We start from the raw sequence: 15,685 nt of genomic DNA on the forward strand, positions 1-15,685 counted from the left end.
TTTTAATATTTTCGTAAAACTCTAGGCTCTTCTTTTAAAGGATAAAACGGGGGGAATGCATGGCCGCCGTGGATGGCCGTCATCTAGCTCTCTTGATGTCACATGTTGGAGGGTCAACGGCTAAAGAGATAAACTTAAGTAAATTACAGAGTTGACGCTTGAGCTTTCTCCGGCTATATCCCGATTTCCTGATAGGTTAACTCATAACCATTTGAATTTGCTTCAATGAAATTTTAATGTTGTTTTACAACTTATCTTAATATCTATTTTTGTAATTTTGTTCACTGAAAAATGAACTAAATAACTACGGATAAATTGGATTTAATACTCCCCATAATATCTAATCACAGAAAGTGACCAATAGATCTACTATTTGCCTCTTTTAACTGATGACGAATGAATATCGTTTTTAGCAGTACGAGTGCTCGCAAGCGCTCGCCAAAATCCCGTGCACAACAAATTTGGGGGAGCGCTCGCGAGCACCATCTCCGCTGAACACACGTGCACCTCTGATCTGATGAGTAAGACAATACGTAATCATGTGTTTTATTGACAGTTGTACTTATCGTGATTCAGAATTGATATCTGATTACCTGCTATCCTTTTTCAAGCCGTTTGCCTGGATATACATGTATAAACATAAAAATACCTTTCCATGCTTTGTTTCGTGTAAATTACATAATGTAGTTTCCTTTAATATTTATTTAACATTCTCAATCCTTTATCTCTTTGCACCCGAGGTATCGCACATGTAGAATATTTGTCCAGTGAATAAACAATGCAAGGACTGATTAAATAAGCCAAAGGAATGTACATGTACAATGTGTCAACATATAAAGCAGGGCTTCATGTAGTCCCGTATTAAAGTACATGTACATGTAAGTAGGAATTTTAATCAGTGATTTTACGTTAAGCTACTAAATAAGTAAGTAAGTAACTAACGTTTTATTATGACATATTTATGTGTTCAAGAATAGGCGTGCTCAAATCAGAGACATTTTTTTTAGATTCTAAATAAAAGCGTTCACTTGGTGTTGATTAAGATGCAAGTATACATATTGTCCTTTTTAATGTTCAATCTTAAGTGAGAAAAAATTGACAATTAGTAAAAGAGACAATGGGTATACAAGCGATTTGTTTTACTTTTCATTCACACGCAAATTAAGGGTTGCATGACGGATTTCGAATATATGCAAGAGTAGAACAATGTTAGATCTTAAGACACCATGTAGTCACGTATTTTAAAGCAATATGATATAAACTTTTCAAAATTTTATTTTGTAACAAAAAACTGGTAGTAGAAGGGGCCGATTGTTACGTGTTTCATTTTGTGTACTTATTGAAATTATATATACATGTATATACTTCCGTAATGTGAGGAAATACACATGGTGCATTGGTGCATCAATATCACGCATACATTTCATGACATGCTTTAAAAGATGGCGTGTCTTGTTTTTTAAAAAAAATTGCGCTGTCTCAAATTCTGCCATTGCAAGACTGATTAAATTGCAATTGTAAATTGTACATTCTTAATTATTTTTATTGACTTTTCACTGATGTGCATTTTTCCCATAAACGTGAAATACCGTATGTTACTGTACAGTTTTAACTGTTTGATTGATATGTAGCATGTGCGGATCCAGAAAATATTTTAGGAGGGTATTGATATTTGAGTTTGAAGGGGGAGGAGGGTCTGAGATATATTTTGGTAATTTTGTAATGTAAATTTAGAGAAATTTAAATTTGAAAGGGGGGTGTCTGGACCCCCCATGACCCCCCCCCCCTCCTAGATCCGCGCATGGATACACGTAATATTTGCAAAACAATAGAGCAAGCGTTCTGGCTAAAAAAAAAATATATACAGAAGATATACATGTATATTCTTTTTTAAAAAATGAGGCCAGTAATTTTCGTTGAGGCAAAATTTGAGATTAGACAGAAATCGGGACCAGAATTAAAAGTGAGATCAAGCAAGCTTTTAGAGTATGCCTAAATAGAATCTGTTTCCTATCTGCCTAACTCTAAATGAAATTGAATAAAGTCTACTTCCGTTATGGTTTCGCAGTACGACTGAAAGTGAGTAAAACCACCAGCGTAGACGAGTTGCTGTCATTCTAGATCGTGCACTCACAAGGTAATGTTAACTAAAACATTATGCATGTTTGTTTACTCAGTTCTTTACTTTATTAACGGACTAAATAAGTTTCATGTGGGTTGTGTTTTTTTGTTAGAGTAAATTTACACATCTAAAGCACTGCAGACTAGAAGATAATATTTAGGATTAAGGAATTCGTCCATGAATGTTATCTCGTGTAAATAATCTTTATTAATGATACCTTATTGTGTTTAATTAGATTCAAATACATACAGTACAAGTAATTTAATAAGATGGTAACGTAAAAAGTAGACTGGCAATGGATGTCTGATATGTGCGAGCGATATACGGATGCTAGAGACAGAGGACCAGTCTAAGTAAAAAGGCAAAAATTTCCGTACGCCATTTGCTTCAATCGGCGTACTTCATGAGGCAAGTACATATGTGCAACCGCTGTGTGTGTGAATGCGGGGGTGGGGAGGAATATAAGACAAGGTAAGACCCTGGGGGTGAGAGAGGGCAGGTTTATTTGAGTTATCATGATTCAATAGCTACAATATATACATAATATCACAGGGTTTTTTTGTTTTCATTTGAAAATCAAATTAAGACTGTTCTGTGCTATATCAATAAATAAATAAAAAGCATTAGTCTTCCATATGGCTGATCATAAGTTTATTGTACGGAATGCCTCTATTCATATTGTTGTGCTTCTTCTATTTCTAAACGTCTTTGACACATGCAACGATTTAAGAAATGAGTAGAATTTTAGATGTCATGTCTTTATAATAAACTGCTATTTATGGAATAAAGAATCATTCTCTGACTTTTATTGGGTGATCATAACTGTCAGCCACGTGATCAAATCCATTAAAGCACAAAGATCTTTACGACACATTTGATTGCCTAGCTACCTATTGTAATGATCAACCCATTGTAAAATCAAAGAACAATTCCTTAATACTGTACTTATATTAATATAGTTATTATGATTATATACGTACAATCAAAATTAATAATTGTTATATTTTTTACATTTTTTACATTATTTTATAATGCCAACCCCGTATGTGCCGATACATTATAGTTTATTTTATACTGATCGGTTTTTTAAATAAATGTAGACTATGTAGTTACACGCAGTGAAAACAACTTCTTGATCTTGTCAGACACGCAAATGATAGCAAGCTGTAAATTCTTTTAATGATGCTTCATAACAATATTTTTGTTTCATAGGGTGTACCGGGGCTTAAATCTTTTGTTAACACAATGAAAAATCATGTTTTAAAAAAACCATTTTCTATGAGATATAAAGGATTAAAGTAACAAATCTCGGAATTTTGTCCCTTTTTGACTAATGAAATATATCTAGAATGCCTAAAACGGCCTTAAACAAGCTCTTGACTTCCTCTTCAAAATGATGTAAAAGATACCGGGATTACTTTTCCCGTGATTAATTATAGAATGTCAAAATATTGTTTTATTTTCCACATAATTCCATTAAAGCCATAAAATAGGGAAAAGATTCATCAAATAAATTACGGCGTCATAATGGTTCTGGCACCAAAAGGACAGTCTGTAATCATTTAGTAGATCTTGACCTTAACGAAATTTGAAAGTTTAATACAGTCGTCACACATAACGGAACTTAAAATGAAAAATGGTCAAAGACAAAGGTTTAAAATATAAATTCACATGCGCAATACCGTGCACTTTTTTTTCGTTTTAATTCATTAAATGTTAATTTGGTTTGAAATTACTGATTAAATGTTTGACACAGCATTTTATTTTTACAATGCATGCTTTGATATTTTTTTTTTCAAAGATTATTCTTGTTTGGCAATGGTGGCAACAAATTATTCGCTTTAGTCTTTATTACTTACTATGTACATGTATGTTAGAAAAGAAAAATCAATTCTCTAGATAAGACTTCTCAAGTATGTGCAACTGCAAATTCTTGGCAGATTTCCCCCTTTTTGAATAGTTCAACCAATCGATTTCTAAAGGTAAATGTAAATTGTTGTCTGCAAAACATAATTTGCTTAGTGATTTTCCTTTTATAATATTATTACGTGTATGTTTGCTATATCCACAGAAAATCAATGGATAGAAAATCAAACAATGCAAAATTTGTTCAAATGCCAAGCATTTAAACTAAAAACAGAAGTTTTGATATCAATAATAATTCATATCATTAAAAACTCAGGCACCACTATTTCGTTTTAGGCTTAGTTTTGTGCAGTGAATGAGTTCCCGGGCAATATGCTTGAGTCAAATAGACATAAGTTATTGAAATATAAAACTATTAACAGCAATCTCTATAAAAAAAAAAAAAAAATCTTTTACTGAATTTCAGAAATCATTTTAACGTGAATGGAGGCACAAATTGTTTTGCTGCAACGTTTAGCACGATCTGACTTAAACAAAACAATAGATGTTAAATCCGCTAGAATTAATTATCAGATACATGATTCATCTAGATAGCAAGTATACCGTTCATACAATATGATATTATAGATTTTTTTTTTATAAAATGGTGTCTACTTTCGTTATCATTTCGCAGTACTATAAAAAATAGTATATGCACCGACATTGAACTGTTGTCGTCATTCTAGATCGTGCACTTGCAAGGTAAGGTCGACATAAATTGTTTATATACTAGCTTTACGCTGTTTTTTTCTGATAAGTTGATACCTTCTTCAATAATGTAAATTAAATATATTTGATTAGATTGATAGTTAATCTACCACAATTATTAAAGACACCGAAAGTTTCGGGGCATACACATAGGACTGGAATTGGTCTCTATAGACCTATACGAGGGTATCATTTAGTATGAAAGAAAACTATCTTATAAAGAAAAAAAAGATGATTAGTTTTCACCAAACTAATAGTTAATGTTTTTTAGTTGTTTGACTAATTATCAGTTATGTTATTATTGTGGGGACATTTGATGGACTGGAATCCCTAGTCTTACATAAATAAAATTATGACACTAATGTAAAATAAGAAAAAAAACAGTAGTGATCACGTGATCAAATCCAGTGAAACCCAATGGATGCAGATTGAGAGGTGATTTTTATTAAATGCAAGTGTAATGCATCGTTTTAAGTTGAACTGGTTTTAAGCTAAGGTGTCAAAGACCACACGGGAGACGGAGGGGATCGCGAAATAATTTTTACCTATAAGTTTAAAGCGAAATTTTCAGCTGATGTTACAGTTTTAATTATAAATCAAAGGTAACGGCGATGTGTAATATGTGTATTGTCATGAGAAAAGATACCCTTCTTTTTTTTTTTTTTTTTTTTACTAATTTGGTACACTTTAACATCACCTCATTTTTTATATTAAACAGAAGATTGTCAAAGTATACGGTGTACTTTATGACTTAAAATGTTGTTGTTTTTTGCAATTCTGTATAATATTATAATCCAAGTATTGAAATGACAACAGCATGACATATATTGAAATGTACACCATTTTACAAATCCAAAGCATTTGAGAATTACATAATCAAAGCATTGAATTTTCAAAACGGCGAGGGGTTTAAATAACTAACAGATAAAAAGCATTAATCTTCCTTGACTAAACATGGGTATGGTACAAGGTTTGATTTTTATCTAAATTGTTGTGCCTTTTGTATTACTGTGAAATTAAATTGAAAACATGCACAACTTATTGAATATAAGTGGTTAACTTTTATTAACATATCGTTGATTGATTTTAAATTTATTTTACAAAAAAAAGTAAAACAAGATATGCTAATTGTAGAAAACTGAACAATATTTGTACTGCTTTGATTTTAATTAAAGATACACACACACACACACATATATATAATATAATATATATATATATATATATATATATATATATATATATATATATATATATATATATATATATATATATATATATATATATAAGTGAAATATCAAAATCAAGCTTGTAATAATTGTAAGCTTGGGGTATAATGTATAATGTATTATAATATATCCAATAAATTAACCTACAGTGCAATTCAGTACATATTCTTTTTCCAACTGGATTATTTTATCTGATATGTGATTTAAATTTATGTAGCTATCAAGTTCATGCACATTTACAACATTGAATGTAACGTTGATAACGTCTGAAGGTAATGATTGTGCGTCTTACATTAGTTTTAATGCATGTTTTAACAAAGATCTATAATTGCTCTAGCTTTAGTTGGTATTAGACAATAATCCTATCTATAATCTTGTTCAACAAAGCGCGCGGTGACAGCAAACTAATTGCTTGTAGGTCTTTAATGGTTGACAAATTGGACAAGAGTTAATAGGAGATAAGAAGAGTTATTGTACAAATATGCAAATAAAAATTCTCATTCTGAAATTTTTAAAATTATTTATTGGAACTGTTTGATCTCTATAAGCATGCAAGTAAGATACAAGTAAGACTAATTGTTTAATTGAGCAAAAAAATGCTAACGGTTTTCATTCATACTCAAGGAACTGCGTATTAAGAATCTGTTTTATTTTTGCAATATATTAAGAGAAAATTTGACAATAGAAAATATTACATACTCTGCATTACCTGGTAGCAAAAAATAATGTAACTAATGCAGATTATCTCAAATATATCACTTACACACTACCTTTTGTTTTTGATATTACATGGTGATCCATAAATCCTGATATTGTTTTGAACGCCCACTGCAATTTAAATGAACAGGTGACCATACTGTGAACATTTCATATGGATAACGAAGGAATAAAGTTTTATACTATGTAGACTAAGTATTCTTTGAGAACCAGTCGGAGAGTAAGATTAAGTGCTCACAATTCCTCGTAAACAAGACTCGTGCCCTGTTTTTGTTTACATAGGTTCAATTTACCAGTTAAATCTTTTTCAAGCTAATTTGTCTATCTCTTTATTCATTTTAAGCAAAAATAAACAGTTCCTAACGTTTAACACATTCATTTCAGGTCCAAAACTGGGATTTTACTTCAGCATTCAAAATGTTATCAAAAGTTTTGTTTACACAGCAAAAGAATTACATGCTCTGTAATAGGACATTCAAATTTTGGTTGCCTATTGATAATGCCTTAGTAAATCATTGTAAACATTAAGATCAGAAATATAATTTTCGACCAAAATCATGAACACTTTTAACGTCAAACCAGCAGTATTATGTTATACGCTTTATTTGACGTGTTTCATTCTACAAGTATATAGAGAGTTTTTATGACAAATTATCATTGTACCTGATTTACATCTCTCTTAGGTTCCTCTTCACCTTTCTTTCAATTAACAACTTAAATGATTTAAGATTTTAAGGTTTTATCTATGTACTTGATAATTTAATGACATCAAATGAAATATCTCCACCCAAGGTTTCAACAAAGGTGTTTGGTAACCCAGCAATAAGTTCTTTTTTCACCATATAAGCCTGTACGGTGAACTCTATATTCCCTATTCTCCAATTCTTTACTACTTTAAAGAGTTTTATTTCTGCGAAACCCAGTTCATCATAGAACGGATCACAGTTTCCTTTATTCATCGGATGAGTTATTGGTTACGTTAGCCATTACTCAGAAATGAATGCACTGGAATTCTTTTGACTAATATGTTTCATGTTCAAAATTTACATCTTTTACACCGAGAAGCCCCTCTGAGCATTTACGTAAAACGATATATTTTCCGCTTTTCATTTTATTAATGCTTAATATGTAATTAAAAAGTACTGCTGTCATTATTAAATCTGTTTGATTGAAAAAGCAAAGATGTATATATTTCAACTTGCACAAATTTCTTTCTGAAAAAAATTTGTGGTAAAACACATGCACTAAGCACCAGTACTTTATTAAACTTTTAGATAGTAGAAGTTGAATATCGAATGAAAATTGTTAATTTGATAAGGGCATGTCTCATGCTATTGATGTTGATACAGTATTTTGTTCATGACCTCCATTCGGAAAAATTTGATTATCAACACACTTCACTTGATTGTCACGTCTGGAAATGCACAACGTGTCATACCGAGTGGAATTGTTTCATTGAAACAATGTTTCATTATACGTCGAATAATTATTATGTTGAGATGATTGTAGACGCATTCTTTATGTACGTATAAATTCCGTTGACATATTTAGTGTGCTCCTTTAAAGTGGTGTAAGTTATCGTGTATACGTATAATATTATGGTGGTAGCCAGTGCAGAAGCGATTGACCCCTACATATACATGTATATATATATATATATATATATATATATATATATATATATATATATATATATATATATATAATATATATATATATATATATATATTATATATATATATATATATATATATATATATATATATATATATATATATATATATATATATGAATGCATTATCATAATTATTTTACAAACGATTGAAAACTACAGGAACATCCGTTTTATGCCATATGTTTTGAATGAATGTTTCTATCAAAAGCACTTCATTATTTGCAGGTTGAGTCTCTGAGTGCATTGTAAAGATGGCGGACGACGTAAATTCCGATTCTGATGATGAGATCGAATACTCGGGGATGATACAACCCCCTCTCATTAAACAGTTGCAAACTATTCTGAGTGAATATCCCGATGATGGACAAATTCTTAAGGTATTGTACAACTATATTATGAAGGTGGTTATAATTCTTTGTCGTTTAGAACCAAATGCATGTGGAATATTATATGCATGTTTGTTTTAATTACCGCCGGTTTGGAATTTCCTTAAACTTCAGTTCCTTTTAAAGGGACTTGGACACGATTTGACATAAAATTTTTAAATTTATTTTTCCATTTTCAATGCTTATACTGATGAATATAAAAGTTTATAATGCTATGTCAAAATTTAAAAGTCAAATATCAAGTCATAAGCAAGATACAGAGTTCATAATTCTTTGTTTTGTAAACAAAGCTCGAATATTGTCATTTTTTATATGTGTTGTATTGGTGTAAATTTCAATCTAATGTATCTTTCTTTTGTTGATAATAGTATTTATGAAAATATTGAATTAGTTTAAATTGTTTTTTACATGTCATTTTGTCTAAGAAATAGTAATTCTCTACATTACATTTTTTGTAAACAATTATAAGACTCGAGCTTTGTTTACATATTAACAAATTCTTACTCTGTATCTCGCTTGTAACTTGACTTTAACATTCAATATTTCGGTCAATCATTTAAAATGCAGGTTACCATTTTATACATAAAAAATAAAGATAAAAATGTTGATGTCAAATGGTGTCCAAGACCCTTTATAGATAATTATACAAACTAGAAACGAAATTCTTTGTTGCCTTAAAAATCAAGGCCATTGCAAATAATCAGGTCCAATGTCAGATGTGTAATTGAAGATTAAATCAATTACAACGATTAATTTCATAGATAGTGCCAGTACTTGATTTATGAAAAAAGTATACTGAAAAAAATAAGCAATTCGATATCCTAGCTAGGGTTTGTGTATACTTGTGTTTAGTTGATTTAAAATTCTGCTTCTCATAATAAGAAATTCAATAATCTAAGAAGGAATTCTAAAATCAACATAGCTGCTGTTGAGAGTAATTATGCAATTAAACAGTCATCCGGAAGCTCAATACACTACTACTACTACTACTACTTATGTTTTGATATTGTTGTATAAGTTGGTCATTTGGAGTTTCTGGAACAAATATTCTTATCTGACTTATTTTACTTTATATTTTAAACAGGAAATCATCCAAAATGCAGAGGATGCTGGCGCCTCGGAGATGAAGATTCTTTATGATGCCAGACCAGCAGTGCAAGAACCTTCAACAAAGAAAGCTCCGTTTAGAAAGTATTTCAAGGTAAATTGACAAGTGTTTTGTAATTGTATAAAAAACGTTTTCCAGGAGAATGAGCCAGAGAAAAAAACAATTTATAATTTTTAAAGAAATTCCAATCATGAGTGACAATGCTAACTATCGCCCCATCCCCGAATTAACAGAGAAATAAATGCAAATCATTTAGTCGATCAATTTTTGAACATGCTTATAAATCGTTTGCATGTTGGAATCTAAAACTTTTCTTGATGTTTAGTTGATACATAAAATGTTAGATAAAGAATTGAATGTAAAATTTCTCTGAAGGGACCTGCACTCGTAGTTCATAACAACGCAGAGTTCACTGAAGATGACTGGAAAGGAATAAAGATGTTATACAGCAGCATAAAAGAGTTTGACAAGACCAAAGTTGGACGATTTGGTCTTGGATTCAAATCTGTCTTTCATATAACAGGTAACTTGCAACATTACTATGTGCTGCACATCAGGCATGCATTTATTACATGTTATACATGCACATGTACTTCATATGAATTAATGGGTTATTCTTTTTAATGATATAATTGTCTCTGGATAGGAATCCAACATGTGAAATAAAACAACTAAAACTGTTGACTGTTTGACATAAAAAATAACAATGTCAGAGGGATATCAAAATATCTATTAATAGCAATAATAAAAAGGTCGCTTGCAAGTTTGTTTGTGAATTTATTTTAAAAACCATGCTGATTTTATACATTTTTAATAATTTGATAATAAAGAATAAATTGTCGCTGCAATTATTATATTGTTACTCGACTGTATTTTTCAAGATTATCCAGTTATCATAAGTGGAGACCAGCTTCTAGTATTGGACCCACATCAAGATTCCTCAAAGGTCTGTCAGACCATGAAACTGAAGAAACTTCACAGATACAAGAAAATGAATATAGAAGACTGCCTTAAGACTTTCTCAGGAGTGTTTGGGTTTGATCAAAATACTCTAGAAAGTGGACACTTTCAAGGAACCATATTTAGATTTCCTCTGCGCCAAGAGGAAACAGATCTTTCGGACAACATTTATGACAAATCCAAAGTGGATGACCTGTTTATGTCATTCAAGGATGAGGCCCCAGTATCATTGCTCTTTTTAAAATGCCTTGAAAGTATCACTTTACTTCGAGAAGAAAATGAATCAAAGACAGGAGACATAGGTGAAAAGATATTTTCTGTTCATATAGACGAGACTACCATTGAAGCAGTACAGTCCGCCAGAAATGACTTGCGATCAAAGATTTTAGGTTTACGAAATGACTTACCATCAAAAGCAATAATGAATAGTTATTACCTGAAAACCTGTGTGGAAGATGATGGTTTGATTGTGTCGAAAAGAATGTGGAAGGTGATGAATATGTTACAAGGAAAAAACAACATGTCCTCCAAATTGCAAAAACTTTCCAATGATGACTCTCTGTCTTACAGTCCCTATGTAGGTTTAGCGATGGATATGAATTCTCCTTTGGATTTGCAAGGCCATGTTTTCTGCTTTTTGCCACTTCCATTAACAGAGAAAAGCATTAGCGGATTGCCAATTCATGTCAATGGATTTTTTGCCCTTAGTCAAAGCAGACGGTTTGTGAAATGGCCGACCGCTGACCAGATACGTAATCATACCCACACAGATAAGTCCATCCAGTGGAACCAAGCACTTGTTATTGAAGTTTTATCAGAACTTTACTCTTGTTTTTTACAAGAATTGATAGAAGAAAGTTCAAAGTATAAAGACTTGAAAGTACATGCAACAACTGTGTCACACTGTATTCCGAATGCAAATGTAGTTGATGAACATTGGAAGATTCTTATTCCTCCTTTGGTAGAAAAACTGAAAAATACTCCAATCTTCTTTACCATCAACGATGGTGGAAAGTGGATCCAAAAGAAGCAGGCTGTGTTTTTGAGACCAAAAAAGATCCCACTCTCAGGTATAATGTATTATAAAACTAAAACGTTTTTCAGATGAGAAATTGAATCGAATAAACGTAATCAAACGTTTATCGCATATCAGTTCAGTTGAGCTGAACCCAAGTGCTTCTTAACAAAATGAGCTTGAAATTCATGGTTGTTGTCCCCTTTGCGTACACCCTTTATGTTAAGAGCGTTCTCTAGTATCATTTTCAACCAAACGGGGCATACATTTTGGATGAGTGGTTTTTTTAGGTCACCTGAGTCACTCAGGTGACCTATTGCAATTGGTCTTCGTCCGTCGTCGTGCGTTGTGTGTCGTGCGTCGTGCGTTAACAATTTTACATTTTTAACTTCTTCTTGAAAACTACCAGGCCAATCGTTACCATTTTTGGTGTGAAGCATCTCTATGGTAAGAAGAATCTAAATTGTGAAATTTATGGCTCTACCACCCCTGGGGTGCCACGGGCGGGGCCAAATATGCAAAAAAAGCCAAATTTTCAAAAATCTTCTTCTCTACTTCCACACAAGTGAGGAAAAAACTGAAGGCATGGTTATGATGTCCATGAGGCCCTCTACCAAAATTGTGAAATTTATGGCCCCTGGGTCAGGGGTTCTGGCTCTAGGGTGGGGCCAATATGGCCAAATAGTAAAAATGTATTAAATCTTAGAAAATCTTCTTCTCTACTATCATATATATTTGTTAAAAACTAAATGCATGATAATGATGTCCATGAAGCCCTCAACCTAAATTGTGAAATTCATGACCCCTCGGTCAGGGGTTCAGGCTTTCGGGTTGGGCCAATATGGCCATGTAGTAAAAATGTATTAAATCTTAGAAAATCTTCTTCTCTACTCTCATATATATTTGTTAAATACTAAATGCATGATTATGATGTCCATGAAGCCCTCTACCTAAATTGTGAAATTCATGACCCCTGGGTCAGGGGTTCTGGCTCTAGGGTGGGGCCAATATGGCCAAATAGTAAAAATGTATTAAATCTTAGAAAATCTTCTTCTCTACTCCCATATATATTTGTTAAAAACTAAATGTATGGTTATGATGTCCATGAAGCCCTCTACTTTAATTGTGAAATTCATGACCCCTTTGTTAGGTGTTCAGGCTCTAGGGTGGGGCCGATATGGCCATATAGTAAAAATGATTTAAATCTTAAAAAATCTTCTTCTCTACTCCCACACATGTGGGCAAAAAACTGAATACATGGTTATGATATCCACAATCTCCTTTACCTAAATTGTGAAATTCATGGCCCCTGGGTCAGGGGTTCAGGACATGAAGGGGGGGGGGGGGGCAATATGGCAATAAATTGTTAATGCATATAATGTTTAAAAATCTTCTTCTCTATTCTCACACATCTGTATAAAAAAACCGACTAATAATTATGTTTACCAGGAAGTCCTCTACTGAAATTTTAATTTTCATGTCCCCTGGGGTATGGGTTTTGACTCTAGGGCAGGGCCAAAATGGATGTATAGATGCTAATGCATATAACGTTAAAAAATTATCTTCTTTACTCCCACACACCTGAAAGGAAAACTAAATTCATTATTTTGTAGACCAGATATTTTAGTTTTTCACCAAAATTATAGGTTTCACAGTTCTTTTTGAATTAAATGTGGTTGTCATTACAAATTTATAATTTTTCTACTCCAGTATGAAACCTAATTAATTAAATGCATATATGAGACTCCATGACAAGTTTGTGTATTGGATATATGCTACTCAGGTGACCGTTAAGGTCAATTGGCCTCTTGTTTTTAATATTTTCGAAAACATTAAAAACCTTTTCCCTTTATTGACGTCCCAGCACATTAAAACCACTTGTATTTTGAAAACTCACTGGTTAAATGATAAACATATTGATTGATTCATAAAACTATTCCCAGTTGCAGGTAACAATTGGTTACATGTGTATATGTATTCACTGAAATATGACCATGATTTTATCTAACAACTTTCTTTTAAATGATAACTTACGAAGAGACACCGAAATTTAGTTGAGACATACATTGTCAAGAAATGTATAACACGAAACATACATGTACATGTAGTTGATCATTTTACTTTGGCAGTAATTGAGAAAAAAAAGAATAAAATGGAAGATTAAAACAAAGATGTATGGTTAAATATGTAATACAATAATTTTGCTGGTTTTTTTTTTGCTTTGTTTTGTGTACATATTAATTTTAAAATGAAAACATTTCTCAATAACATACTTTTTTATACTGTAAAAGTGGTTATTTACGCGTTTTCTATGGTCAAACAATACCCGGGTTAATAATTCGCGGAAGCGTGTTTTACTACTCTGAAGTTGTCATTGTTTTACCATACGCGCAGGGGCATTTGCGCGGTTTTAATCTTACCGCGTAACTAGTGTAAATTTCCCCCACGCGTAAATAACCCACTTATACAGTAAGTAGCTGTTCAAACAAAATGTAAGTTTTAATCATAACTATGCCTCCATACATAATGCTCTTGTTCATATGTCAAACTATATGCCATGATTGTAATGATTAGCGCTTTTTTAAATCGTATTTTCAAACATTTGAATAGTGTATTATAAAATCATATCTCATTTGCTGGAATAAGATATTTCAGCAGTCTAAAAAATGAATAAACCTAACTTCTTAACAATAGAAATGAAAAATAACAATATCTTATGATAGGTTTATCAAACTTATGATTGGAAAATATTTATTTTTAGACCATGGAGTGGAGTCAACTGTTAGAAAAATACTTGAAATGTATCATCAAAATACTGTGGAGGTGGATGATCATGTATGGGAGACAATGAAGCTGCAAGGACAACAAGAAGTTACACCAGAGTTTATCAACAGGTCTTCACACACAGCACTCATGTTTAATTTTAAGATTAATTTTTTATTCATTAATCAATTACTTTGCGTTTTGAAGAAAAATCTTTTCAATAACCAAATTAACGTTCGATTTGCAAAATATATTCGATTAAGTAACCCAGGACTCTCCTAATAAGATGCTCTTTCAAATATAATTGTAATTAATTGTTAACATTTACCTACTGCCAGGGTATTAGATTTGCCATGGTTCGTCAATAATTCATAAATCGGGACTTTTGTTGGCAATTTTTATTTTTATTGCTTGTTAATATTACTTTTACAACTGATTATATAAACAATTTACAGGATTTTGAGAACCTCGGATGCATACACCACCTGCAGCAATGGTGATAAATTCAATCTGATCAGATATCTTCTCAGTGCTGGACAATACAAATCTATCGAAGGTCTAAGTCTTCTCCCTCTTCAAAATGGAAGCTTTATCAAATTCTGTCGAGGCAACACCAAAGCTAGTGAGATATTCATGACACCCCCTTCAAAGATGGAGTTACTTGTTGGAATGGAGGATAGGATGTTATCAACTCTACCAACGGATATTGAGGACATGTTTGAATCAATTATTGAAAAAGGTAATTGCGATTATTTATTTTATATTGATTTATTTAAAAAGGATAATGTTAAAAACATAATACATAATACTTTGTGAAATGAATAATTCAAAATCAAATCTAAATCAAATTCAGCATCTTATTGCCTAACAAAAATCTTCTTAACATGAAATATGAAAAAAATACCAACAGTTAAAGCAATATTGGTAGTTGATAATGTATGGAGCTTTATTTGCTAATTCTGTGAGCAATGCTTTATTTCCATAAAATAAAGAAACTATTTAACTGCTAAACTGATAGTCTTTCTAGATATTTGCACCCCAGACATTTATTGCTTATTGAATTTGTTTTAATCTTTATTGTTAAAGTTCGCATCATT

At 31.7% G+C, this 15,685-nt stretch overlaps 1 protein-coding gene across 2 annotated transcripts in view; it reads left to right on the forward strand.

Moving 5' to 3' along the window:
* Nucleotides 1-2,017: 2,017 nt before the first annotated feature.
* Nucleotides 2,018-15,685, forward strand: part of LOC105337457 (sacsin) — a 28,776-nt gene continuing 15,108 nt past the window's right edge. Inside the window, exons 1-7 of one of the 2 annotated variants that reach the window (XM_066086894.1) lie at nucleotides 2,018-2,137; nucleotides 8,582-8,733; nucleotides 9,827-9,943; nucleotides 10,226-10,373; nucleotides 10,732-11,880; nucleotides 14,587-14,719; nucleotides 15,044-15,327. In XM_066086894.1, coding sequence (XP_065942966.1) covers nucleotides 8,608-8,733; nucleotides 9,827-9,943; nucleotides 10,226-10,373; nucleotides 10,732-11,880; nucleotides 14,587-14,719; nucleotides 15,044-15,327 — 1,957 coding nt within the window. In that variant the 5' untranslated portion in view covers nucleotides 2,018-2,137; nucleotides 8,582-8,607. Of the gene's footprint in view, nucleotides 2,138-4,665; nucleotides 4,730-8,581; nucleotides 8,734-9,826; nucleotides 9,944-10,225; nucleotides 10,374-10,731; nucleotides 11,881-14,586; nucleotides 14,720-15,043; nucleotides 15,328-15,685 lie in introns of those variants that run through there. The other variant, XM_066086895.1, reaches the window with a different exon arrangement.

This window comes from Magallana gigas, chromosome 6, assembly GCF_963853765.1.
Source record: "Magallana gigas chromosome 6, xbMagGiga1.1, whole genome shotgun sequence".
Classification (NCBI taxonomy): Eukaryota; Metazoa; Mollusca; class Bivalvia; order Ostreida; family Ostreidae; genus Magallana; species Magallana gigas.